Source organism: Salmo trutta, chromosome 24 (assembly GCF_901001165.1).
Source record: "Salmo trutta chromosome 24, fSalTru1.1, whole genome shotgun sequence".
Taxonomy (NCBI): Eukaryota; Metazoa; Chordata; class Actinopteri; order Salmoniformes; family Salmonidae; genus Salmo; species Salmo trutta.
The window spans coordinates 10,045,220-10,070,664 of NC_042980.1; the positions used below are offsets into that span (position 1 = coordinate 10,045,220).

General features: G+C 41.5%; 2 protein-coding genes across 2 annotated transcripts in view; one reads left to right on the forward strand and one right to left on the reverse strand.

Annotated features, from left to right (window-relative positions):
* Positions 1-1,547: 1,547 nt before the first annotated feature.
* Positions 1,548-17,425, reverse strand: LOC115160654 (1-phosphatidylinositol 4,5-bisphosphate phosphodiesterase delta-4). The gene is made up of 16 exons (XM_029710895.1): positions 17,108-17,425; positions 15,087-15,140; positions 14,020-14,178; positions 13,577-13,805; positions 13,307-13,436; positions 12,683-12,914; positions 9,930-10,131; positions 9,667-9,811; positions 9,283-9,435; positions 7,544-7,696; positions 7,059-7,209; positions 6,787-6,903; positions 3,657-3,832; positions 3,359-3,491; positions 2,634-2,783; positions 1,548-2,345 (listed from the first exon to the last, which is right to left on the reverse strand). Exons 2-16 carry the CDS (start codon positions 15,106-15,108, stop codon positions 2,245-2,247), a joined length of 2,253 nt encoding a protein of 750 aa, XP_029566755.1. The 5' UTR covers positions 15,109-15,140; positions 17,108-17,425; the 3' UTR covers positions 1,548-2,244.
* A 4,710-nt stretch (positions 17,426-22,135) lies between these two features.
* LOC115160655 (ubiquitin carboxyl-terminal hydrolase 37) overlaps positions 22,136-25,445 on the forward strand; it is a 34,091-nt gene continuing 30,781 nt past the window's right edge. The window contains exon 1 of the mRNA XM_029710896.1: positions 22,136-22,362. The gene's annotated coding sequence lies outside the window, so the exon portion shown is untranslated. The remainder of the gene's footprint in view (positions 22,363-25,445) is intronic.

Genomic DNA, 25,445 nt, shown 5'->3' on the forward strand with positions numbered 1-25,445 from the left:
TGGTGAAACATAAGATATTAAAATTTTTAATGTCCGTTGGTAGGATATATGTGCTTGTGTTCATCCACTTTCTTACCCAGCGATTGTACATTGGCCAGTAGTACCAATGGCAAAGGCATGTCGGACCCCGCGAACACTTGATCCTGGGAAGTACACCACATCCAAATAACTGCATAACACAACACACAGCTGTCTGTACGGGTCGCTAGAATATCATTACTTTTATTTATTCATTGTTGTTGTTGTATAAAAAAACAGATTGCTTGTTTTTAATTTAAAGCTAACTTATTAGAATCATTCACTGTCCTGGTTTTATTGTGAGAACGTCCGTCGCGCTCATGCAATGCAACTTCTGGAGAAGAGTGAATGCGATCTGTAAGAGGGTTCCAATATATTTATAAAACATATTTGGGAGCAGTATAACATTGAGTGGACATTCACCGTTTGTCTTTATATTGGATCTTTGTCCAGCTACAGCGAAAAAATGTTGATGTGCGTAAAACCCTCCATAGTCTGCGTTGTTATAATATTATAATCTATTCTAATTTAATCTTGCTTATTGACAATGTTTTGCATTTCCATGCTCAGCCATAATGCAATTTACAGTAGCCCCAATATCAGTGTGAATGCTACCAGTCTGTCACGACTTCTGCCGAAGTCGGTTCCTCTCCTTGTTCGGGCGACGCTCGGCGGTCGGCGTCGCCGTTCTTCTAGCCATCATCGATCCACTTTTCATTTTCCATTTGTTTTGTCTTGTCTTCTCACACACCTGGTCTCAATTTCCCTCATTACATGTTGTGTATTTAACCCTCTGTTCACCCCATGTCTTTGTGCGGAATTGTTTATTGTAAGTGCATGTGCACGTTTTCTCTGGGGCGCGACGGGTTTTGTACCCATTTGTTTGTGTTTCTGGTTACCGGTGGTTTTTTGAATAAAACTGCTCCGTTGATTACCAAGTTTTGCTCTCCTGCACCTGACTTCCCTGCCGCCAGTTACGCACTCCCTTACAGAATTCCGCATCGCTAATGGAGTCAGCAGGAGCAGGTGCCCCTGGTATAGGGGCACGCGGCGATGCTCCACCATTTTGGCACCTGCCAAGATGAAAAAAAATGGAACTACCCAGAATATGGAACTGCCTAGAGCTGGCCGTTCGACCAAACTGAGCAACTGGGCAAGAAGAACCTTGGTCAGGGAGGCGACCAAGAACCCAGTGACCACTCTGACAGAACTACAGAGTTCCTTGGCTGAGATGGGAGAACCTACCAGAAAGACAACAGTCTACAGCACTTCACCAATCTGGGCTTTATGGGAGAGTGACCGGACAGAAGCTACTCCTGAGAAAAAGGCACATGGCAGCACGCCTGGAGTTTTCAAAAAAATAAAGCATAAGATCTGTGGTCTGATGAGACATTATTTAAAACAGCCAATTAACGGTGTGTAAAACAAAACTGCAAACTGACATAAAATGAATGGCAAGAAATGTGCTGTTGAAAAATATGTTTAACCAATGGGAATATAGCGTTCAATAATATTTTTTTAAAGACAGGTCTTTCATTTGTATCTTTATTTACAGAGCTCTATGCACATAAATACTTTACAGTTGAATACTTTTACAACATGATTCTTTAGATACTGATATAGTTCCATGCCACACTTTGAGAAACTGTAAAAAAGGACTAATTGTTTATACAATTAAGTTACTCTACCAGCACACAGTGCAACCGTTGAATACTTGGATGGTTATAAAACAGGGATAAAAAAAAGAGGCCATTGCATAGTCTGTTACTCCAAAAGGACTTGTGAACCCAGCCAAGTGGTATTGAACGTGTCATGTCAAAGAAGCTAACATTGGGCTCAAGCATTTCTTCATTGATTTCATCTCAGTTATCTGCGTGGGTGTCAAACGTGGACCGCTATATGATTTGACGCACTCCCATGACATTCAAGTTAAAAAAACTCTGATTATTTTTTAAAGATTATATATTGGGGAAATAGCAAAGAATCCCTTAAATGCTGAGAATTCCCAGGTAAGGCTGTCTAGGCCATGAGACAAGTGGTTTTTCATCTTTCATCAGTGTGAGGCCCTGCTGATGTTGCTTGAACAGAAATTGTTATTTAAGCAGAAATGATCTAAAGCAGTTCCTTTGGCATATAGATTTAGCTTTAAAAACTGATAACAGTATTATTGTAACCCTCCCATGTGATTGGTGTTTGTGGCATGTTATTCAGCCAATCATTGGGCCATCAGACTTCTGTTGTTAGCTCTGAGATCTTGATGTTGACAAACAGAGAAGACAGAGGGATTGCCGTCCCATCTTTGGACAGAAGGTGGATATGGCGATATCCTGTGAAGTGTGGGGAGAGGAGCCAGAAGAAATTCAGCTTGTTGTCATGAAGAACCACTTGGAAACCATTATTCATACAGTAAAATATGTACATTAGTACATAACAGGCTTAAATTAAAACACTCAGCAGGGATGCAAAATTCTGACAAGATTCATCAATTGATTTAACCTTTATCGAGTCAATAGGATAAAATTATTTTGTACAATCATTTAAAGAAAACTGCAATTGGGATTTACCCAGTTGTCCAGACTTCACCCTCAGGTGTAATATGATAAGGTCAATCTTACCTGGCTGAATACAGGTGAAGGGCACAGTGAACTGGCCCATGAAGTCGTTCCTGGAGGCCTTGTCATAGTCCTCCACCACAAAACGCACCAGGGCCAACTCAGGGACATGGACGATAAAATTGAGGGTCTCATTCCACAGAGGGTTAAAACCTGTACGCAGGGGGCAGCAGAGTCCAGGTTTTAGACAGCCAAGAGAAGTACAGAGGTTCAATGTCGTGTTCTATCTAATTCATTAAAACATGGCATGGTGTATAATACTTACATGTAATAATAATGGTAATGCATTTTTAAAATGTTTTATTCAGTAACAGTCAAAAGTTTGGACACACCTACTCATTCAAGGGTTTTTCTTTATTTTGACTATTTTCTACATTGTAGAATAATAGTGAAGACATAAACTATGAAATAACTCATATGGAATCATGTAGTAACCAAAAAAGTGTTAAACAAAAACAATTAAAGAAAAACCCTTGAATGAGTAGATGTGTCCAAACTTTTGAATGGTACTGTATATTTTTGAAGTCTTAGTTTATTGGATAGAAGATAGAGGAGAGTGTGCTGAAATAGCATTGGGGCGAATTGGAACCCATGCTGCTGCACTTCATGTGCACTGGAGGAAGATCACCTTAGGCCACAATGCATGCATTTTAGTCCAGGAGTAGGCTGGGTCTGTACAAAGACCCCAATGAATGTGTTTTGCCAGTTCTTGAAAGCTGGTCCCTCACCATTGTTGTCAATGTAACTAGTTTCTTGCTTGGCTTGGTCCTGAAATACTCCGTAGATCTCCACTCTAACTAGAGGGTCAACGATAGAGCCCTCCTTCTGGTTCACCTTTGGTAGCTGCTGCCCACTGATCACCTTATGGACAAACACATGCACATAAAATTAAAACTTAGACAAGGATACGTACTCAAAAACATTGCAAATGAAACCGGCAAAACACACTAACTGTACATGCACATGCACAGGCACACAACAAAACACAACAGATAGTTGTATGATACAGAGCAGTTGTTTCTGGACCTGGATAGACAGGCGGAGTGATGTGTAACCATTCCGGTCCTGGGGTCTCTCTGGATCAAAAGAGTCATCATTCCTCATGAAGTCAGGTTTGAGGACGTAGCCGCAGCAGCCGTTCTGACTGAAGAGCCCATCGTTCAGATCCATCTCTAGCCCAGCCGTCTGGAAGTTCAGAGCCACTATGAGAACATCAAATAAATGAACATAGCCCTTTTCACAAATTTGTCACAAAGTGAAGAACAGTGAGGAGACAATGTGTTTGTAGTCTTTAACGCTCCTTGGCTTGCACCCTGTTTCTCTCCAGACCCATCTACAGGATGTGTTACATTGCCATTTCTGGCAGTAAACCTTTTCTTTCTTCCAGTCAGGAAGCAAGCAATGCATGTATGGATGTATACGGTGTGTTTCACCAGGCCTAATGTAACATATAATAGAAACAACAGGTTCTAGGCCTGTTTAAGGTAAATCGTCTGGGACAGAGAGTGTATAAAAAAAACAAGCAAAGTTATGTGCTAGCTGGGCTATGCCTGAACTAGCCCAGCTAGCACATAATGTTCTAAGAACATACATTCTGTTCTCAGAACATAAAGAAAACGTTCCATAAAAACCACAAGAAAACCTTCGTAACGTTCAGAGAACGTTCTAAGAAAGTTATTTAAAAACACACACATTCCGTTCTCAGCATCAACAGAACTCCCTCTATCCTCTATCTTGTGAAGTGTGTTCAGGAGTGTTGGCCTCGCCCACTAATTGGCCACACCCGATCTTAATGAGTGCTTGTTTTCTTTTGGAATTGGGTCTGTTTGAATAGACTAAAATGAAAAGCTTTGTATGCATAAAAAAACATGGCATGCTAGCTCCATCCTGGTGGCACAGAGGACTAATTCCATGGATAGAGAACAGAAGATTATGGGCTCTATTTTCGGCTGGCATTAAGGCGGCGCTAGCGTCGAACTCATGTTCGTTGGCAATTTCAACCTGTTAAAGCCAGCGCTCTGCTATTTTCAAACTGTTGGCAATTTACCTGCCTTATATCAGCTTGCTTGCGCTCAGATGGGAGGGGTGGAAATATTTGATATGTTGATATGTATATGTTTCCTTAAAAACGTGATCCAAAGTTCTCATTTCAGGCAGGGCTAGTAGGGATATGTAAGACCAATCGTAGGGATATATAAGACCAACCAAAAGCTGGTTTTATCGGTAACACGGTTGGTTATGGCATGAATTTTGACAGTGGAAAAACACAGCTTATGTAGCCGTGACACACACTGTCCATATGCGCATGGAAGAAGAGTTTTAAGAAACATAAAACTATTGTTTTTTTCCCCATTTCATTTTATTTGATTGAAAACCAAGCATAGCCTCCCTTCCTCTCAATGAAGGTTGTTTATTTTTGTCCTGACCAATGCAATCACCAAGTAGTCAAGACTCTTCAAAAAAAGGGTTTTGTCTCGTGAGACCGCTTGGAAATACATTTTAATCACCAAAGCTTGTTAAAAGAGCTGACATTCCCTTTTTTATCATTGTATTGTAGGCAGGCCTACATTATTTTAGCCATGCAGATCCCTCGGTGAATACTGGTGAACCTCGTATTTAGAAGTTGATTTCCTGTAACAATTGCTTGTTTTTACGTTTCATATGTTCAAAACCCAAGCCCTCCGTAAGCTACCCTAGGCCAGGGCTGCCCAACCCTCTTCCTGGAGATCTACCGTCCAGCAGGTTTTCAGTTCAACCCTTATTTAACACACCTGATTCTACTAATTAGCTGCTCAACAAGACCTTAACTAGCTGGACAAAGGGGGAATAACTACTAAATAATCTAAAATATATTTTGATTTGTTTAACACTTTTTTTGGTTACTACATGATTCCATGTGTTATTTCATCGTTTTGATGTCTTCACTATTGTTATACTCAAACCCTTGAATGAGTAGGTGTGTGTCACGTTCTGACCATAGTAAGTTGTTATTTTCTATGGTAGAATAGGTCAGGGCGTGACAGGGGGTGTTTGTCTATGTTTTGTATTTCTATGTTCAGTTTCTAGTTTTGTATTTCTATGTTGGTTTTGTTTGGTATGATCTCCAATTGGATGCAGCTGGTCAATGTTGTCTCTAATTGGAGGTCATATTTAAGATGATGTTTGTCCCACCTGTTTTTGTGGGGCATTATCTTTTGAGTAGTGTTTATTTCTCTCTGCGTCACGGTTTGTTGTTTTTTTGTTATTCTAGATATTTGTGTATTGCAACGTTTCACGGAATAAATCAATATGTGGAACTACAACCATGCTGCACTTTGGTCCGATCCTTTAGACAACCGTGACAGTGTGTCCAAACTTTTGAATGGTACTTTATATATATCCATATTGAAGCCATGCAATTACTTAGAACAGTGTGGACTGCAAACAGGTTCAAGTTAACGTATCTAGCAAAGATGGGGCAGGTCTACATTTTGTAATTTCATTTCTGCAAGCTATTTAACAAACTATAATGGACTAACATTGGAATTGGAGTTGATTCCAAGGCAATACATAAGACTGTAAATACACAACTTAAACCAACCACATAATTAGCCACGGAGCATGTTCTGAATGGCCAGTGAGGGGTCAAGCCTCAACACACATACTTATTTATTCATCAAAACCCAACCCTTTCGCACCACCACAATCATTATTATTGGTTGTGAAAATAGCAAAATATTCACCCCGAACCTATAGCGCTACCGCATTTCTATGTGTCCTATCTGTGCTTGGAGTTCAACAAAGTTAACCCAAAATAAGCTAACAGTGTTATTAAAAATGTTATTGAACATTCAATTAAAGTTTTAAGGAAGCCTCAAAATAACCTATAATTTTATTTCTCAAAGCGTGAATAAAACCTCCCAGGAAAACATTCAAGGAACAGGAGCAAAAGTTCTCAGAACCTCCCTGCAACCTAAAAATAAACATTCCCAGAACAGACAACATTTTTACTTCCGTTCAACAGAACATTTAAAAAACATTCAGTTTTACAGGTCAGTAAACGTATGACTTCATTCCCAGAATCAATAGGAAACCAAAACGGCTAGCTTGTTTAAAAACAGATTTACACTACAACATTGACCTGAGTACAAAATGGTTTATGTGAAGAGGCTCTCACCTATCTGACAGCCTACGTTCCACAGCTCCTGTGGGTTGTAGTTGGAGGAATCGGTCCTCATGCCACTGGGGTAGACCCTGCTCAGCTGTCTGCTGTTGTGGCGCACAAACTCTGCCCCTGAGAAAGACACAGCCATACAGTGATGCTTTTTTCTATCCCATAACCCAGGGGACCAACAACAGTGAATGGTTGTGAATTCCTAACCAATGATCCTTGGCAATATCAATACATTGTTTGCTATGTAGGTATTGCTAAAATAGTTCAGGGCGCACCTGTGTCCTTTGCAAGTTTCCTGGCCTTGGACTCAGAGAAGGAGGACATCTCGTAACACTTGGAGTGCAGGCGAGAGTACTCAAAGCTGTGGAAATGAACACTCTTGCAGTACACCACCAGATCCGAGAGTTCCCTGGATAACTTGGATTTCTGAAGAGACAGGATGTTACATGTAAGTGAACAAATATCACCTGCTTTGTGGCTATTAATTAAACCACGGCATATCATGATTAGCTGGCAGGTCAAGGCACAGTGTTAATTGCTTGCTTAGTGTGTGATATTTTTTGCAAAATGGCAGAATGTATTGTCAGTAATAATCTAGTAATGTATAAGTGTAATAGTTGGTGCAGATGACGGCAAGAGGTTGCCAGTCGTTCACCTCCATCCATCCATCCATCCTTCCGTCCATCCTAACAGATCCATCCATCCGTCTGTCCATCATCCGTCCGTTCATCCTTCCAGATACATCCGTCCAGCCACATACCTTATCATTGAGATGAAGAGCCTCTGCAGACAGGCTCTTAGGGTCAGCCTCATCTTCGTCGCTGACCTCATCAGTGACCTCATCGGTCAGCGTTTCACTTTCTTCTAGGCCACCAATCTTCTTCGCTTTCAGCAGGACCTTTCCCTTCAGATCCTTATATGAGTATGCACGAATCCAAGGACACATGCGCGTGGGGGCGCACACACACACACACACACACACACACACACACACACACACACACACACACACACACACACACACACACACACACACACACACACACACACACACACACACACACGTGTATAGATGACAATGTATAATAACTGATGCCAATGAATAGATGATGTAATGTACTGTACGTAGATGACGCCAAAGGAAATACTGTGCCATGTTTGAATATGATTGTTTTTAGTGTCTCAAATCTATTTGAGTGGCCCACAATATGTTTTTGTTTTATCTGTATTTTGTATAGTCAATTATTATATCATTTTGGAGTAACACTTTAATACATTTTTCTAACTAACTTAAGTCTAGCACACACATACACAAACACACACCTCATTGGATATTTCTCTTTATTTTAAGTGCTCTGACTGGAAGAAGAGTATGAAAATCACTGGAGACTTATGATTGTACTGCTCCCAGCATCACTGCTGAGTAAAAACCTGAACATAGTCATAGACAGGAAATCAAATCCTTAGAGAACGTCTTCTCAATTGACTTGATAAATAATTGACTTGCCTTGTTGAAAAATGGTTACAGTAGAGTAGATAAATAGAATAGAATAAAATAGAATAGAATATAATAAACTTTGCTTGCCCAGGGACCCCAACCCAGGCAAACGGGTGACCCAGGGACCGCCATCATATGTTAGCAAAAATAAACACACACATCTTGTCTTATCAGGTGAATGTAATCAATATTTTAAAATGAATCAATTTGGTAGACAGTTTCATTATTTAGACCTCCACACTGATCATTGGAGAGGAAGTGTAAACTCTAACATTCCATTAGCAAAAAATGTATCTTGGCTGCGTAGAGAAAATGTTGCTGTTGTAAAGCTCATTTTCTGCAATTCTATGCATTTTGCCATGGCTAATGCTTTGTTCCTCTGCTCAAACATTATCACAAAATCAATGGCATGTGCCCTGAATTTTTCAATTCTCCCTGATTGTCCAGCTTTTATTTGATTGTTAGCTCTCAAAGATGGTATTATTTAAGAATATAAATAGTTCAATGTTTTTTCTTCATGCTTTCTATCTGGTTTTTGTTGTTTTAAGTTGACACTGAAACTTTTTTTCCACACCAAAAAATGATCACTTAGATGGCCTTCCTAATCATTTTCTATACAGAAAAAAGCCTGTAATTAGCACCAATGACTGTAATTTCCTCCATATTAAAGGGATAGTTCGAGATTTTATTACTGAAGCCATTTATCTACTTCGGTGTCAGCTAGCATTCTAACTGTTCCTAGAGACTTCCAATCCTTGCGCTAACACTAGTTAGCGTTGGCTTGTGAAAGTACATCTAACTTCCTTTATGCTGGACGCAGAGACATAAAAATGGTATCCACAATGGTACTCTTTTGCAGCTAGTGATAATAAAATGTGTATCTTTCACCACAAAATCCCCAACAAATTACTCCCCCCTCCAAAAAAAAAGATTTGCGGAGACACTGCAGTACCACCCCGGACCCTGAGCAGTGAATTGAAGGGGTCCAGTGTTGGTCTTACCTGGGGAGAGGGCAGCTCTTGGGGAACCAGTCTGTCGAGGGGGGCAGTGAGCAATGTGTCCCCAAGGATGGTGTCCAGGAGCTGGGCCATGACCCTCTGCTGCTCCATGCTGCAGTGGTTCTCCAGGGACAGGATGACAGGAAACTCAGACACCTGGGATACAGGGAGAGGGGACGGACGGAATGCCTAAAAAGATGTGTTGAACTTTGAAAGTCATTTTTTTACAGTAGTTATTCTGAGAAGAGCTGAAGGCTGAAGACAGGATGTTTTATGATGCTGAATACTTGGTTGAAGAAAAAAACAATAAACGAAGACAAATGACTAGAAGCATAGAGCTGCCGTGGTCATGAAGGCTACAGTTAATTCAGGTATTGAAGTGCCCACCTTGAAGGCGTACTCCGCCAGTGTGGTGATGACGTCTCTGAAAAGTATCTTGGACGTGAAGGTGTGGCCGTGATAAACAACCGGCTCTCCATTTGGCCCATCCCAACAGTCCACCTCGACGCAACGACAGCCACGCTTCAGAGCCCTGCACACAGACATACTGAGTTAAACAGCGGTGTATATCAAAGGCTGTTTGAATAGTGCCTTACATGGCCTTACTGCCATGTAAGCCTTACTGCAATGCTGAGTGTTTTGTTCCTCACTGGATGTAGGCCTCCTGGCTGCTCTGTCCTCGGAGCTGGTCGTCCATCAGGTAGGTGTTGTGGGAGGAGCAGATGAAGTAGTGGCTGAGGGGCTGGCTCATGTCCTGGTGCAGGGCCAGCAGCTGGGGATCCAAGACCGCACTCTCCGGAGAGACCAGGTACATTTGGAAGCCATCTATAGACATGGCCCCGTGTTTCTTGGCTGTGAGAAGACATGGGAAGTTCTGTCTTATATAAGTCAACCCAATCAGAAAATGCTCAGTAATTACATCTCTCTGTTGATTGTGGTTGACAATGGCAGTTGACTACAATTGACTATGGTCAGTATAATTGTGGTCAATCATGGTTACTTGTTGAAAAATATATATATATATGGATATACAATATACAATACTTAATATAAGGACACATATATATATATATACACTGCTCAAAAAAGAAAGGGAACACTAAAATAACACATCCTAGATCTGAATGAATGAAATAATCTTATTAAATACTTTTTTCTTTACATAGTTGAATGTGCTGACAACAAAATCACACAAAAATAATCAATGGAAATCCAATTTATCAACCCATGGAGGTCTGGATTTGGAGTCACACTCAAAATTAAAGTGGAAAACCACACTACAGGCTGATCCAACTTTGATGTAATGTCCTTAAAACAAGTCAAAATAAGGCTCAGTAGTGTGTGTGGCCTCCACGTGCCTGTATGACCTCCCTACAACGCCTGGGCACGCTCCTGATGAGGTGGCGGATGGTCTCCTGAGGGATCTCCTCCCAGACCTGGACTAAAGCATCCGCCAACTCCTGTACAGTCTGTGGTGCAACGTGGCGTTGGTGGATGGAGCGAGACATGATGTCCCAGATGTGCTCAATTGGATTCAGGTCTGGGGAACGGGCGGGCCAGTCCATAGCATCAATGCCTTCCTCTTGCAGGAACTGCTGACACACTCCAGCCACATGAGGTCTAGCATTGTCTTGCATTAGGAGGAACCCAGGGCCAACCGCACCAGCATATGGTCTCACAAGGGGTCTGAGGATCTCATCTCGGTACCTAATGGCAGTCAGGCTACCTCTAGCGAGCACATGGAGGGCTGTGCGGCCCCCCAAAGAAATGCCACCCCACACCATGACTGACCCACCGCCAAACCGGTCATGCTGGAGGATGTTGCAGGCAGCAGAACCTTCTCCACGGCGTCTCCAGACTCTGTCACGTCTGTCACATGTGCTCAGTGTGAACCTGCTTTCATCTGTGAAGAGCACAGGGCGCCAGTGGCGAATTTGCCAATCTTGGTGTTCTCTGGCAAATGCCAAACGTCCTGCACGGTGTTGGGCTGTAAGCACAACCCCCACCTGTGGACGTCGGGCCCTCATACCACCCTCATGGAGTCTGTTTCTGACCGTTTGAGCAGACACATGCACATTTGTGGCCTGCTGGAGGTCATTTTGCAGGGCTCTGGCAGTGCTCCTCCTGCTCCTCCTTGCACAAAGGTGGAGGTAGCGGTCCTGCTGCTGGGTTGTTGTCCTCCTACGGCCTCCTCCACGTCTCCTGATGTACTGGCCTGTCTCCTGGTAGTGCCTCCATGCTCTGGACACTACGCTGACAGACACAGCAAACCTTCTTGCCACAGCTCGCATTGATGTGCCATCCTGGATGAGGTACACTACCTGAGCCACTTGTGTGGGTTGTAGACTCCGTCTCATGCTACCACTAGAGTGAAAGCACCGCCAGCATTCAAAAGTGACCAAAACATCAGCCAGGAAGCATAGGAACTGAGAAGTGGTCTGTGGTCACCACCTGCAGAACCACTCCTTTATTGGGGGTGTCTTGCTAATTGCCTATAATTTCCACCTGTTGTCTATTCCATTTGCACAACAGCATGTGAAATTTATTGTCAATCAGTGTTGCTTCCTAAGTGGACAGTTTGATTTCACAGAAGTGTGATTGACTTGGAGTTACATTGTGTTTTTTAAGTGTTCCCTTAATTTTTTTGAGCAGTATGTATAAAAAAAATCTTATTGGAACTGTAATGGAAATGTTAATGTTTGTGCTTTTCTTATAACTCATTTCTGTGTTCTATTCATGTGCTGTTCTATAAATCAATTTCTGTGTTCATGCAAGTGACTGACTGTACAAATCCTCGCTTATCAGTAGCTGCAATTTGGCAGTACGACCAGACCGTGTTTTGAGAACGAACAACCGTGTTTTGAGAACAAACGAAAGATATCTCAGTTTAAAGGTTTCAACTTGGAGAGAAAGAAGCCTCATAAGGTGTTGGTCTGTCCCATGTTATGAAACAGTATTGGTCGGTCACATGAATAAAACAAAACGGTAATGATGAATTAATTATTCTAAATCATGCAAATATAACTTGTCTGTGTATAGCCGTATATAAGACAATTGCTGGGACTGCCCAGGCAGAGCTCCTGATGTATATTATTGTGCATTGAGTTGTGTTGGAACCTCTCCAGCACGCTGACAATAAACAATGATTCATTTAAGATTGACTTTCAGTGTCCCTGTGTAAGAATTTACATGACAGAACCCCAACAAACAACAAAGTAAAAAAAATAAAAGGGCACAAAAAAACATACAACATATTTTTTATGAAACATGGCGACTTGTTGACCGGCCATTGTGGGCTCTTGTGGTTGTCATTCATTATGATTGACATTGTCTTAATGAGGCTATTAATGATCTCATTCATATAGTTGATTGTGGTTGACCACAGTTCCACAGTGGTCCTTACCGTTCTCTGAGGGTTCATAGCGGTCAATCAGCTCTTGGGCGTGCTCCAGACTCCTCTCCCCCTCCTGCTGCTCCTGCTTCAGGAAGTCCTCCAGCTCAGCGAGGGTTAATATCTGTCCGTCCCGAGAATAGTCCTGGAACACCCGCCACACGTCCTCCCTCTCCGTCAGCATCTTATAGAACTGGACAAACTCCTCGTTCTCCAGACAACCTGACTCTGACTTGTCAGCCATCTGGGCGTAAAAGGAAAGAGCAGAATACTTGTCTACTTCAGAGAAAAGGTGTTCCCATTACATTTTATTTTCGATTAGAGTTCTACCACCTTATGATGGTAGACCACTGACAGTGTAGTCACTTACGATGACATCATAGAAAAGCAACCAATGTTGGGGACAATTCCACCACTTACATCATCCACATTTAACTACTGCTCACAATACTTTAAGGTTGATTACATGTCAAATTCCACATGCCTAAATTCCAAATGAATGGGAAAGATGAGCACCATCCCATTCATTTGGGATTGAGAGACAAATAGCTGGATCTATACAAGAGTTAGCATGGGAGATGGACTCAAATCAAAAGTGAACAGTAGATGATGAAGGTAACCTGAAGGTAACCTCACCGTGAAAAGGCGAAGAGCGTACTCTTCATTCATGTCCACGTTCATCATCTTCAGTAGTGTGCGCACCTCCTTGAAGTTCATCCGTCCATCTTTGTTTTTATCTGCCTTTTGAAACCAGTCCCAGATCCACCTGAGAAGAGGAAGACGCTGGCTAAGGGCAACAATTAGTAAGAGATAAGATAGAACTGAGCAACGTTATAGACCCTCATTGGTTTGTATGGTTAATCAATCCGTATATTGTATTTAATGCTGAGCTTGGAACAAGGATACTGGTCGAGCCTCTCCTTGTCATTCATGCTCTCAGTGTTCTGGATCAGTTTGCGTACACCCCGGATCCAGACCTGCGCCTCGGACGGCGACTCCGCCACCAGGTCCAAGTTACTGCGGCGACCACGGAACACCAGGGTGAAACAGAGGTCAGCGGGGAACTCATCAGCGATACTCAGCAGGATCTCCGACTGGTGACCCTCGCGCACCACATCCACGTCAGCCACAGAGACTAAGAGAGAACATTAGGCATCATGTGAAGACATACTCAGGCTTTTTCTATGCTAAAGTGATTTCTCAATAGATGATTGTATGCCTCATCCTTTTTTCAAGTGAGAAATACTATGGCCGTTAATTCAACTTTTTATCTGCAGTCTGGTCAATTCTTATGCTGTTTCCTCTCTGCTTCCTCCACCCACCCACACCCACACACTTGCAGTACTCACAGGTGGAGTGGCCTGTCCCTGCCCACCTGGACTTGTACCAGATGGTCTGGCCATCCTCCTGCAGGCGGAAGTGCCGCTGCTTCTTCCAAGAGCGAGACTTGACCTTCCTCAACATTGCCCCCGCCTTCATCACCTGGAGGTCCTTGTCACCCTGGGCAACTGTGCAGGATCAGGGGTTAGTGATCAAGGTTGGGGTCAAAGGTCATCTTGACCATCCTTACAAATATAGTCTTAATCAATTTAGACCTTGTGTTGTTTCTCTATTCTGGTTAATGGAGGCTGATACAGTATCTGTACTCCAAAGTTCATTTTTAAGATTTTGATCAGAGGAAATTCTCTTAAGGATCCATCCGTTTTTTAAAAATTTTAGCCTAAAATGACATACCCAAATCTAACTGCCTGTAGCTCAGGACTTGAAGCAAGGATATGCATATTCTTGATATAATTTTAAAGGAAACACTTTGAAGTTTGTGGAAATGTTAAATTAATGTCGGAGAATATAACACATTAGATCTGGTAAAAGATAATACAAAGAAAAAAAACATGTTTTTAAAATATTTTTTGTACAATCATCTTTGAAATGCAAGATGAAGGCCATAATGTATTATGCCAACCCAGTCGCAATTGAGATTTTGGCCACTAGATGGCAGCAGTGTATGTGCAATGTTTTAGACTTATCCAATGAACCATTGTATTTCTGTTCAAAATTTTGTATCAAGACTGCCCAAATGTGCCTAATTGGTTTATTAATACATTTTCAAGTTCATAACTGTGCACTCTCCTCAAACAACAGCATGGTGTTATTTCACTGTAATAGCTACTGTAAATTGGACAGTGCAATTAGAGTAAATGTAAATGTAATTAACAATAATTTAAGCTTTCTGCCAATATTAGATATGTCTATGTCCTGGGAAATGTTCTTGTTACTTACAACCTCATGCTAATCACATTAGCCTACGTTAGCTCAACCGTCCCGCGGGGGACCCACCGATCCTGTAGAGGTTTTAAATTGTATTATTGCATTATTGATGCAACCTCATGCAACCTTTTAGTATCTGTCAACTTACACAAGCTTTGGGGAGATTCCATTGCTAGCCTTGACACATGCCCGTGGGAATTTCCTGCAAAAAAGAAGACAAAAATAATTGCTGTGATACATATTATGCTGTAATAGTGACAAAAGTAAAATTATTCCCTCCCTACTTCCTGATCAGTGTGGACATCCATGGCTGAATAATCGATCCAACTGTGTCATCAACATTTTAGCTGTGTTGCATGCAGAGCTCGGAAATCCAATCAGACTTATGCTTTCTCGTTCTATCTCCTGATTGACTAAGAGGGAGAGGTGTAGAAGATTGACAACCCAAAGCTTGGCATTTCTTACAGTTGGTGTACTGCATGGATTCAATTAAGTCTCCCTGGACTGTAGTTTGCACTGCAGAATTCTCGAGCAGTATAGGAGTGAATGCAGTTTAACCAGGAGTAATACAGAGAATGAACCAGGTATCTCATTCATGAATCTAAAAAAATCACACCAAAAGTAACAGGTAACTCTCCAATTCATATGCGAATTCTCAAGTCATATGCCATAACTGAATTGACTCCAACCCTATTCTCTATGTCCTTGTGATAGTATGACAACTACTTTTGGTGCTGCTATCAAATACAAGTGTATTAGCCTTTGGAAGAAAATATATTCAGCACCAATCAGCTGTCTAGTCCCCTAGGGAAGAGGTGCTCAACTCCTCACAGAGAGGAAACTCACAAGAACTTATTGTATTGTACACTCCAAACAGTCAAATGTTCCATAAAGGGAGAGTTCAAATGGCTTCTCTTCCTTCTTTTTTGGCTGTAGAATCTCCCTTTCCTCACATTGTCATTTTACAACCTTTGTAGAATAATGGCTAATTTTGATAGTATATTTTCTCTTTTTTTTTTTACCGTTCACAGCAAGGTAAATTGTTCCGTAGTTCAAAATACAACAGAGGCTTCTCCTCCCAGCCCCACTGTTAGTTTGTGAGCGAAATATCCACTCCTTCTTCAGCAATACAAGTGTAACTAAAGCATTGTCCCTGAAGTACTGCAAAGAAACTATCCGTTTAATATTTTTTAACAACACCAGTGATGTTTTTGATATGTGGTGTTTGTGAAAAGATGTGAAAGAATAGGAAGACCTCTCACAAAGCAGTCATTTTCATGGACCCCTCCTATAACTACAGTATATTCTACACATACAGTACACGCTCACGTGTACACACATAGTCATACGATTCTAAACAATGAATAAACTTCTATGTTAGGTTATTTGGTGGGCCGTTGCTAGTGTTTTGGAAAGAGAACTCTCTCAGGGTATATGACTAATACCCAGCCACGTGCCTGAGGGTGTCCACCTGACCACAAACACAGGGAGAGAATCCTGACTCACTGGCAAGTTGGTGTCATACTTTAAATGGGCTACTCACACTAAAAACTACTCAAAATATTAAAGAAATACTGTTTATCAAGTGAAGTGGCAGCCTCATCATATGCCCATATGTCTTCACTCTACATTTAATTACAACACCCCTTATTATAAACATCTGTGATATATGACTGTCATTGTAAATTAGGCCGTCATTGTAAATAAGAATTTGTTCTTAACTGACTTGCCTAGTTAAAAAAATAAAAATCCAAAATAATATATATATATATATATATATATATATATATATATATATATCCACAGGAATGTTCAATTTCCCCTTTCATGAAAGCTCTGTACTCAACCCTCAATGGGCTGTTGCTACGCTTCAGGAGGAGCTATGTGAAGAATCCTGTAAACAAATTCAGGTCCACCAGTCTTTTAGCACACATGTAAAATGTGCTTGTGCCATGTAGGGAGGCTGGCTGAAGGACAACAAAGTAGAACCAGATGCTGTAATATGAGACAGAATCAAAACAGCAACCAGGGGGTAAGATTATAATCAAACCAACAACCGCAACACTAAACCACAACCTGCGCTGAACACATAATGTAGTGTAGGCTATGCCTTTTACTATCAAGATGAGGCCAAATATAATGCGTCAAAGGAGAAGAAATGACACTTACCAAATTGTAGACCTCTCCCTCGGGTCTTTGTCCTGGCTCAGCTGGGGCTGCCACTGCTGTGAAGAGCTCCAGAATAGATTGGGATGTTTGGTGAGAGCCAGTCCAGGGAAGGGCTCCAGACCAGAATTAGGAAGTGTCAAAGACAGCTGGCCACCCAAAAGAGATAGGGGTCTGGTGGGGGTAGCAGGCCCAGTAGAAAGCTCCAGAACTATGGACGCCTAGAGAGTGTCCCGAGACCACTAGCCAAGCACTGGGCTCAGGAGATGGGGAGTGTCCAGAGGAAAGCTGGCTCAGTGTATATATCCTCTATGCTCTACTTTGCCTGCTTCATCTGGAAAAACGTTTCCCTAGTCAACACTGCCGCCTTCTGGTACACTCCTCCCCCCTCCACCTACCCCCCTCTCCTTCCTTCCCTGCCACTCCCTCTCTTTTCCTATTTTCCTACACCCTAGCATCTGATGAGGGCTGTTCAATTTTTCCAAGGCTGCTTTTTTTTATCCTTTGCTGTTTTCCTGTAGGCTGCCACAGTATGCTGCTGCTCACTTTAAATGTCTTGCTCTCTCCGTCTCCATACACACACTCTCTCTCTACCTTATCCATGAGCTGACTGCAGATTCGATTCACCCCTCTCCATTGTTTTAAGGACAGCAATCCAGACAGTACTCTTGTTTACCTCAGCACAGACAGATTACAGATAACTCAGTCTATGAGAGGTTGCCTGTGCAAGATCAAAACGCATGTAGAGAGTGGCATACAGTAGTCCAGTTCTCACATACCCAGACAATCCTTTCCATACCTACTGTACTTATCCCATCAATGAGTTAACGTCTATTGCACATGCAGCCATGGTTTACGGCGTTTATTGTCTATTATAAACTGGGTGGTTTGAGCTCTGAATGCTGATTGGCTGACAGCCGTGGTATATCAGACCATATACCACGGGTATGACAAAACATTTATTTTTACTACTTTAATTACATTGGTCACCAGTTTCTAATAGCAATTAAGGCACCTTGGGGGTTTCTGGTATATGGTCAATATACCACGGCTAAGGGCTGTGTCCAGGCACTCCGCGATGCGTCGTGCCTAAGAACAGCCCTTAGCCGTGGTATATTGCCCCCCCCCCCCCTCCCTGTGCCTTATTGCTTAAATATATTATTTTCCACTACATTGGTACCTACTTTATGTAAGCATCATTCCACCATCCTGTGGACCAAACCTTGCTCTGGTATACATGTATATGGAAAACAATATAATGGAAAATCCTGGAGGTTGGAGGTTGATGGTTAGGTTTAATGGCCTCTTTGCAACTAGAATGCAACCTACTTGTACTTGAAACATTTGAATAACTATTTTACAATCAAAATGTTTTTTTTCTTACAGAACTGCTTTTGATCATTATCCATTTTCAATATCTACAAATGTCATGCTAGCTTTCCTAATGCACACTCAGAATAACATAACATTGAGCGTTTCAGATAGGTGGATAGAACATTTGTTTAGTTGGCACTTGAAAACATTACACACATTTTAGCAGAGATCCTCTAGGGATCCAATTTATTTACAAATGGTGTGAATCTCACAATAAACAAAATTAAAATCCCTTGTATTGTTAATGGCACCTATGGAGGAAATGGTAGGCTAAAAACTGTTGAAGCAAATGCACAAGTGGGGTAGTGGAAACCTTTTTTTCTATTCAATAATGACATTGCACTTCAAGAAACTGCTCCCAGATCATTTCACGATAACTCGGAAATTAAGTTTGAAATCTCAATTTCCAATACCAGAGAATATATCAGTTATTCCTTCAACATTTCAAGGAGGTAAACAGCTTTTGCTGAACAACTGAGAGTGGGGCTTTGTTTTGGAATACGTATCAGTAGTACATACAATTGTTTAGCTTTTTTTACCTTTGACACAATTGCGCTTCATTGTATCAAGCTTTCTGTTGATGCCTGGCCTCAAGAAATCAAGTAAATGGATTAAGAGAAAATATTAAGAAAAACATTCCCAGAAAGAGCCTGTAGTTGCTTGTTCTGTCAAGGAGAGTACAAAAAATTGCGGGAGCAACACGCTTTTTAGCTAGTCTAAAACAAGGCCAATTTGTGACGTCAACGTTGATGTGCTTGTTGATAACATCAATGTTAAACCTCATATTACGCGCGTCTGCTGAAATGTAACGGCAAACACTTCCATAAGCATTTAGGGAGCACTGTGACAACGTCTCAGCGAGAATGCCATGAAAGCGGCAATTACAACTTATACTGTAGAGCTGTATAGTTTCTGTCACATCGGTTTAACTTTTTTCCAGTCCTAGCATATTTGTCTGACACTGTGACCTCTTGGCTTAAACGACATTCATAGCACAGCTCCTCTCAGTGGACATAAAGACACAGGAGAACAAAGGAAACTGACCCTTTCAAATTTCTCATATATTTATTTACATTCTGCACATTTTCAACAGACTGAAAATAGTTGTTATTTAGGCAAAATCATTGTGAGAAAATACTAACACATTATAAGGGCGTTATACGTGCTTATGGTTAGTCTTACAGTGCATTTTAACGGCATCATAATGCATAAACCTATACCCACTGGCGTTAATTTTTGTGTTGTTACCACTCTTTATTTACCTTGGATTATCAGAGAGGTGAAGGTAGCGTACAACATGTTTCAGCCGACATGCAGAGGGTTCCTTCGAGAACTGCAGCACCATTTCCCCCTGGAGACAAATAGAAGAAAAAACAAGTTTGGGATGTCACATAAGGCCACTTCAAAGACATGGCATCATAGAAAAAAAACGCCACAAAGTAGTACACCTCCTTCTGAAACAAATCATATTTACAAGAATCATTGCCACATGAGAGAAGCGTTCATACGTCTGGCATGTACGCCAGCCAGGTTTCGTCCATCACAATGTTTTTGAGTATGAAAGTAGCACCCTGACAGGGAGGAGAGATGGAGGGAGGAAGAGAGTGATGGGACAGATGAAATCATCAAAGATATGAGGCTGTGTAAGCATAAGCAACATTTTTGTCAGTCCTGTCTATACTGTCTTTTCAGATCCATAAGTGGGAGTCAACCAGGGCAGATGTGTGGAGGAGCGTCAACTTCACAAATCAATGCCGGACATCAACCACAATGAGAATACGCAAAGACCTGCCTTCACTGGCCAGAGAACACAAGAAGAGGGGGGCCACACACAGCAAGTTCCCAGCATAATAATATATAGTTTTTTATTTTCAATAAATGTATGTTTAAGTAACTTTAAACTATATTTTTGTGATTTTTAAATCAGAAAAAATCTCCTGTAACCAAGTTTTAAAAAATCAGGGGGGATGTATGGCCATGTGGTATGTTCATGTGACCTTAATGCTGCCAGATACTCTGCCAACATTTACAAAAATATGTGTTTGTGTTCAAGTAAATAAACTACTTTTATTTTGAAGCTTTTTGCGCTTAATGCAGCTAAAATATGTTGATTTCACTGAGCTTGTGTTTGCAAAGGGTCTTGTGATAGGTGTTCTTGTTATAGCGATAGATAGAGGACTCAATTTTGTATATGTGCCATTATAGCCAAATATATTAGAAAAGGAGGAGATAAGAATCACAGCTGGAAATTAATAGAGAATCATATAACGCCCCCCGCCCAGCAGACTGTCGACCAATTGCATTCATGTTGTCGTGCTGCACCAAAGTATGTAATTTTACGATTTCAAAGTTAATTATCTCAAATCCTGGAAAAGATTTGTAATGTTGAGCTTCTTGTTTACATAATTCATGCTCATGTTGGCTTTTTGTGCTAGCATCCAATTGATTCCCATTCCTTGAAGAAGAGATCTCCTTGTCTGAGTTTTCCAGAATGCACCGCACGACCCATTGAGATTCCCATCTACTCAAAAGTATCTCTGTTTTGCGTCTGCGACAGCATGGGCAGCACCATTGAGGCAATCTCCATTTTGAAGTAGTCCATTTTCTTCTTCACATTTGGCTGATCCTTCCTGGACATGACTCCAACAGGGTCACCAGGAGGGATCAGCCAATGAAGTTGGAAGTCCCACCCAGTTGACTACATTAAAATGGTGGATGCCTGCAATGGGGACTTGGCTGAGGTAGCTGTACCTGAAGGTCAAGGTTGGGAAATGGAGGAAGCGGATGTTTTGTTTGAATCAGATGGCGTGTCTAGTGGAGATGAGAGGAAAGAATTATTGGATTACAATGGCAAATACAAAAGGATATAAGAGAAGAAAAGTGGTAGTGGAATCCAAGCCAAGTAAGGGTTTTGGATCAATGTTACCTGAGAGATCAGTTTGAAGTCTCTATAAAAATGGATGCATTGGGATGCATTGGGTAAGTTGGCGTTGGTGAGAATAATGATAAGTTTTCTTTGTGTCAATAAATGCAAATTATATGGCCATGTGTCAAGTGTATGTAGAAGGGAGGAGTATCGTATGCCAGCTGAGCCTAAATTCTGCAATTGTGGTAGTGAACATGCGGCCAAATTTCTGAAGTGTCCTGTTAGGGTGAAGGAGACAGAGGTGGCAAGAATAAGGGCTGTCCAGCATGTCTCCTATCCGGAGGCATTGAGAAGAGCGGAAGAAAGGAGTGATGTTGAAGAACTAATGATAGTAGGAGTAGAGACACCAGAGATGATTCCTTGGTCAACAGAGGGAATCTGAAATGTTGCATGTAAAGAAGGGGGAAAAGCTGAGGATGTAGACAGTTGTGAGTGTGGCTGAGGGTTTTTTGGGACATTGGGATTTTACAGCAGAGGCATTACAATGCCTGTGTAGGGAAGTTATTTGAATTGTGACTGAAGGAGTAGAATGGGTTTTTAATAAAAATGTTGTATTTTGTATGTCTGGATTCCCCCCTTTCCCGCGATGGAATATTTTTGTTTCACTAACATTTACAGTAGGTGGCGGCAATACACCAGCAGGCTGTAGTCTACCATAATTCCTCAAAGTAGAAGAAGCCAGCAATGGCGACGCTCATGCTAATATGACCTTTTTGGCCAGTAGAGGCCTCTATCATTCTCTTAGGTTCCTCTATATCATTTCCGCTGTACATTTTCACATTCCCGCCATCATAGAGTACCGTAGGAAAACGTCGTGTGTGGACCACACTGTCAACAATATAATATTGGGGCCACCGAATGCCGGCAAAAAACTATTTACTACTCCATTAGGACTTATATATATTGTATTTTTTTATTTTATATTTTAAACGTTTCGGTTAAGGGATATTTCATCCAGGTAAGTGTTTCTTGTCTTGTAATTAAGTTTAGACGATGTTTTCATCTCAATCAAATGGCAAACACGCAAGTTAGCTAGCTAGCAAACGTTATATCCTCGGCCTTTTTAGTAGCCAGCTATCGTGCAGGGGAACATGGCTAGACTCTAGGTTCAATGTGCAACTATCCAGTTGTGTTTTGCTGAGTTGATAGGGGGCGTCAATCTAATTTCATCAAATTCAGTTGGCCCCGTTTTGTTAGCTAGCCAACGTTAGCTGTACAGTCGCTGGTTCATCACACCAGTTAACGTTAGCTAGTTAACTGACCCGCGTGTAATGGTTGGGTCCTCCCCCATGAACGTTAAGCTAACTAGCCATCAAAATCCGACTAGAGAAGTAATTAACGTCTAGTCGGATTTTTATGACTATCAACTAGCTGATCTGACCATCCACATTGAACAAGTAGATGATACAGTTGAATCTATAAACTCAACATATTTTCATGCAAGCGATTCCATAACGTTGCAGTAGCTAAACATCGTTATGCCAGTTCAATTATTAACCAGGTAATGTTAACGCTAACATCGCAAACTATTCTGACATCCAGCTAAAACCCTACATTTACAGAGCTATCTGAGAGCTTGCCCATCTAACGCTAGTTCCCTATGCAAATCAACAAAATTTGTTAGCTAAATTTCAGCAATAAGATTTACCAATAACTGTGTTATGTGTTAATAACATTTAGACTACGTTACCCAGCAGGCTATGCGGGAAGCGGAGGGTTGAAGAACGCCTTGCATGGCTAAACATGGAGTTTTCTAGCTGAAGTATATGTTCATTAAAAGTAGTTAAACCTACGCCCCGGTTTGTCATTATATAAGGAACAAACATAACATGGTGTCAGATTGGTAGTCGCTATGATGAGACAGAGAAAAGAAAGGAGTAACTCTCCAAATTTCCGCGACGAAAATTGAACATTCTACCACGAGTCAAGTGACGTGAGTAGTCGAAGATGCTAGCTTGCAAGAGAGAGGGCAACAAGCCGCAGCAGTGAGTGACAGCAGCGAGAGCGAGGCTGCATTGGAATCTGTTGACGAGCAAGTTGATTAGCAACATACTGAAGAGAAATTGACACTGTTCCTGTTCTCTCGTCATGGATAGGCTTAGTCCTCCTACTCCTATGCAGTTAACAGGCAATCTAGCTGACAATTGGAAACGTTTCAAACAGAGATTCAATATCTACCTAGCAGCCAGTGGTGCAGGGGGAGATGATGACAAATTGAAAGCTTCCATTTTTCTGCATGTTATTGGAGAGGATGCATTGGACATTTACAATAGCTTTCAGCAAGACGAGGCAAACTTGACATTGACTGTGCTAATGTCTAAATTTGAGGAGTACTTTGTACCAAGCCAGAACATCACGTTTGAGAGATACAAGTTTTTCTCTCATGATCAGAAACAGGGAGTCAGTTTTGACCAGTATTTGACTGAGCTGAACACACTGAGCAAAACGTGTGAATTTGAAAATCTGAAAGACTCACTAGTGAAAGACTGGATAGTCTGTGGCATACTTAATAATGGACTCAAGGAGAGATTGCTGCGTGAGCAAGATTTAACTTTGGATAAAGCAGTGAATATGTGTCGAGCAGCTGAAACCACCAGAGCACAAGCTAAAGAGCTGTGCAGGGATGAGATGTCAGTGTATGCAATAAAAAGAGAGGAGCACCACACACAATGCCTTACAAAACAAAAACAAGCAAAAGAGAGAAATCAAAACACTACATGTGGAAAATGTGGATTTATCCACAAGCCAAAACAATGCCCTGCATATGGCAAATCATGTAACAACTGTGGGGAAAAAATCATAATTTCTCAAAATGCTACAAAGCTGAGGCTACAAAGAAAAAAATTCACACAGTTGAGGAGATGGAAGAATTATTTGTTGATTCTGTGGAAATATGCATTGCAGTAAATGCTGAATGGATTGTGCCATTGACTGTGAAAGAAACTATAATACCATTCAAGCTTGATACTGCAGCACAGGTAAACCTGTTGTCTCTGGATGACCACAAAACACTGAAGGTGAAGAGCAAAATACACCTGGGGAAAATTAAGGTTACTAGTGGTTATACTGGGGAGAACGTACCAGTCAAAGGTAGCTGCATATGTTACATATATGTTACATAGTTACATATGGTCTCACATGTAACTTTACAGCACAAAGGAAAACAGTTCAGAGCACAGCTGCTGATTGTGGAAAAGAGTGTACAGCCTATTCTAGGAATCAATGCGTGTGAAAAGCTCAATTTGTTGAAAAGAGTGTATGTAGTGACATCACAGACTGAAAATGACCAAGAATTAGTACTGGCTGAGTATGAGGATGTGTTTGAGGGTCTTGGATGTTTACCAGGAGAACACAAAATATGTACTGATGACAAAATTACTCCAGTTGTGCATGCATGCCGAAAAGTTCCATTTGCGCTGAGGAAAAAGCTCAAAGAGGAACTCAGACGCATGGAAAAGATGGACGTCGTCACAAAAATGGATGAACCTACAGACTGGGTAAGCTCACTGGTTATTGTGGTGAAAAAAAACGGCGATCTCAGGATATGTCTAGACCCGAGAGATCTCAACAAAGCAATCAAGAGAGAGCATTTCAAGTTGCCAACCAGAGAAGAGATAATGTCACAGTTTGCTGGAGCAAAGTGGTTCAGTAAGCTTGATGCCTCATCAGGATTCTGGCAAATGAAGCTAGATGATGCAAGCTCAAGGCTATGCACATTCAACACACCTGAGGGCAGGTACAGATTTCTTCGTCTACCATATGGGATTCTCTCAGCGCCAGATGTCTACCACAAGACACTCCACATGATCTTCGAGCACATTCCAGGAGTGGAGACTATGATGTATGACATCATCGTCTGGGGGTCCACAAAAGAAGAACACGACGCGAGAGTGAGACAAGTGCTGGACCTGACACGGAAAGTCAACCTAAAACTAAACAAGGACAAATGCGAGTTTGGTGTGAAAACACTTACCTTCGTGGGAGATGTACTTTCAGAGGACGGGGTCAAACCAGACCCGAGGAAAACATCAGCCATCAACA

Excerpts from the sequence above, each read along its gene's own strand:
- LOC115160654 (XM_029710895.1), bottom strand. The coding sequence starts at position 15,108 with ATGGAATCTCCCCAAAGCTTGT. Across the intron at positions 9,812-9,929 it reads AGCCAGGAGGCCTACATCCA|GGCTCTGAAGCGTGGCTGTC; the intron begins GTGAGGAACAAA and ends GTCTGTGTGCAG. Across the intron at positions 3,833-6,786 it reads GAACGTAGGCTGTCAGATAG|TGGCTCTGAACTTCCAGACG; the intron begins GTGAGAGCCTCT and ends ATGTTCTCATAG.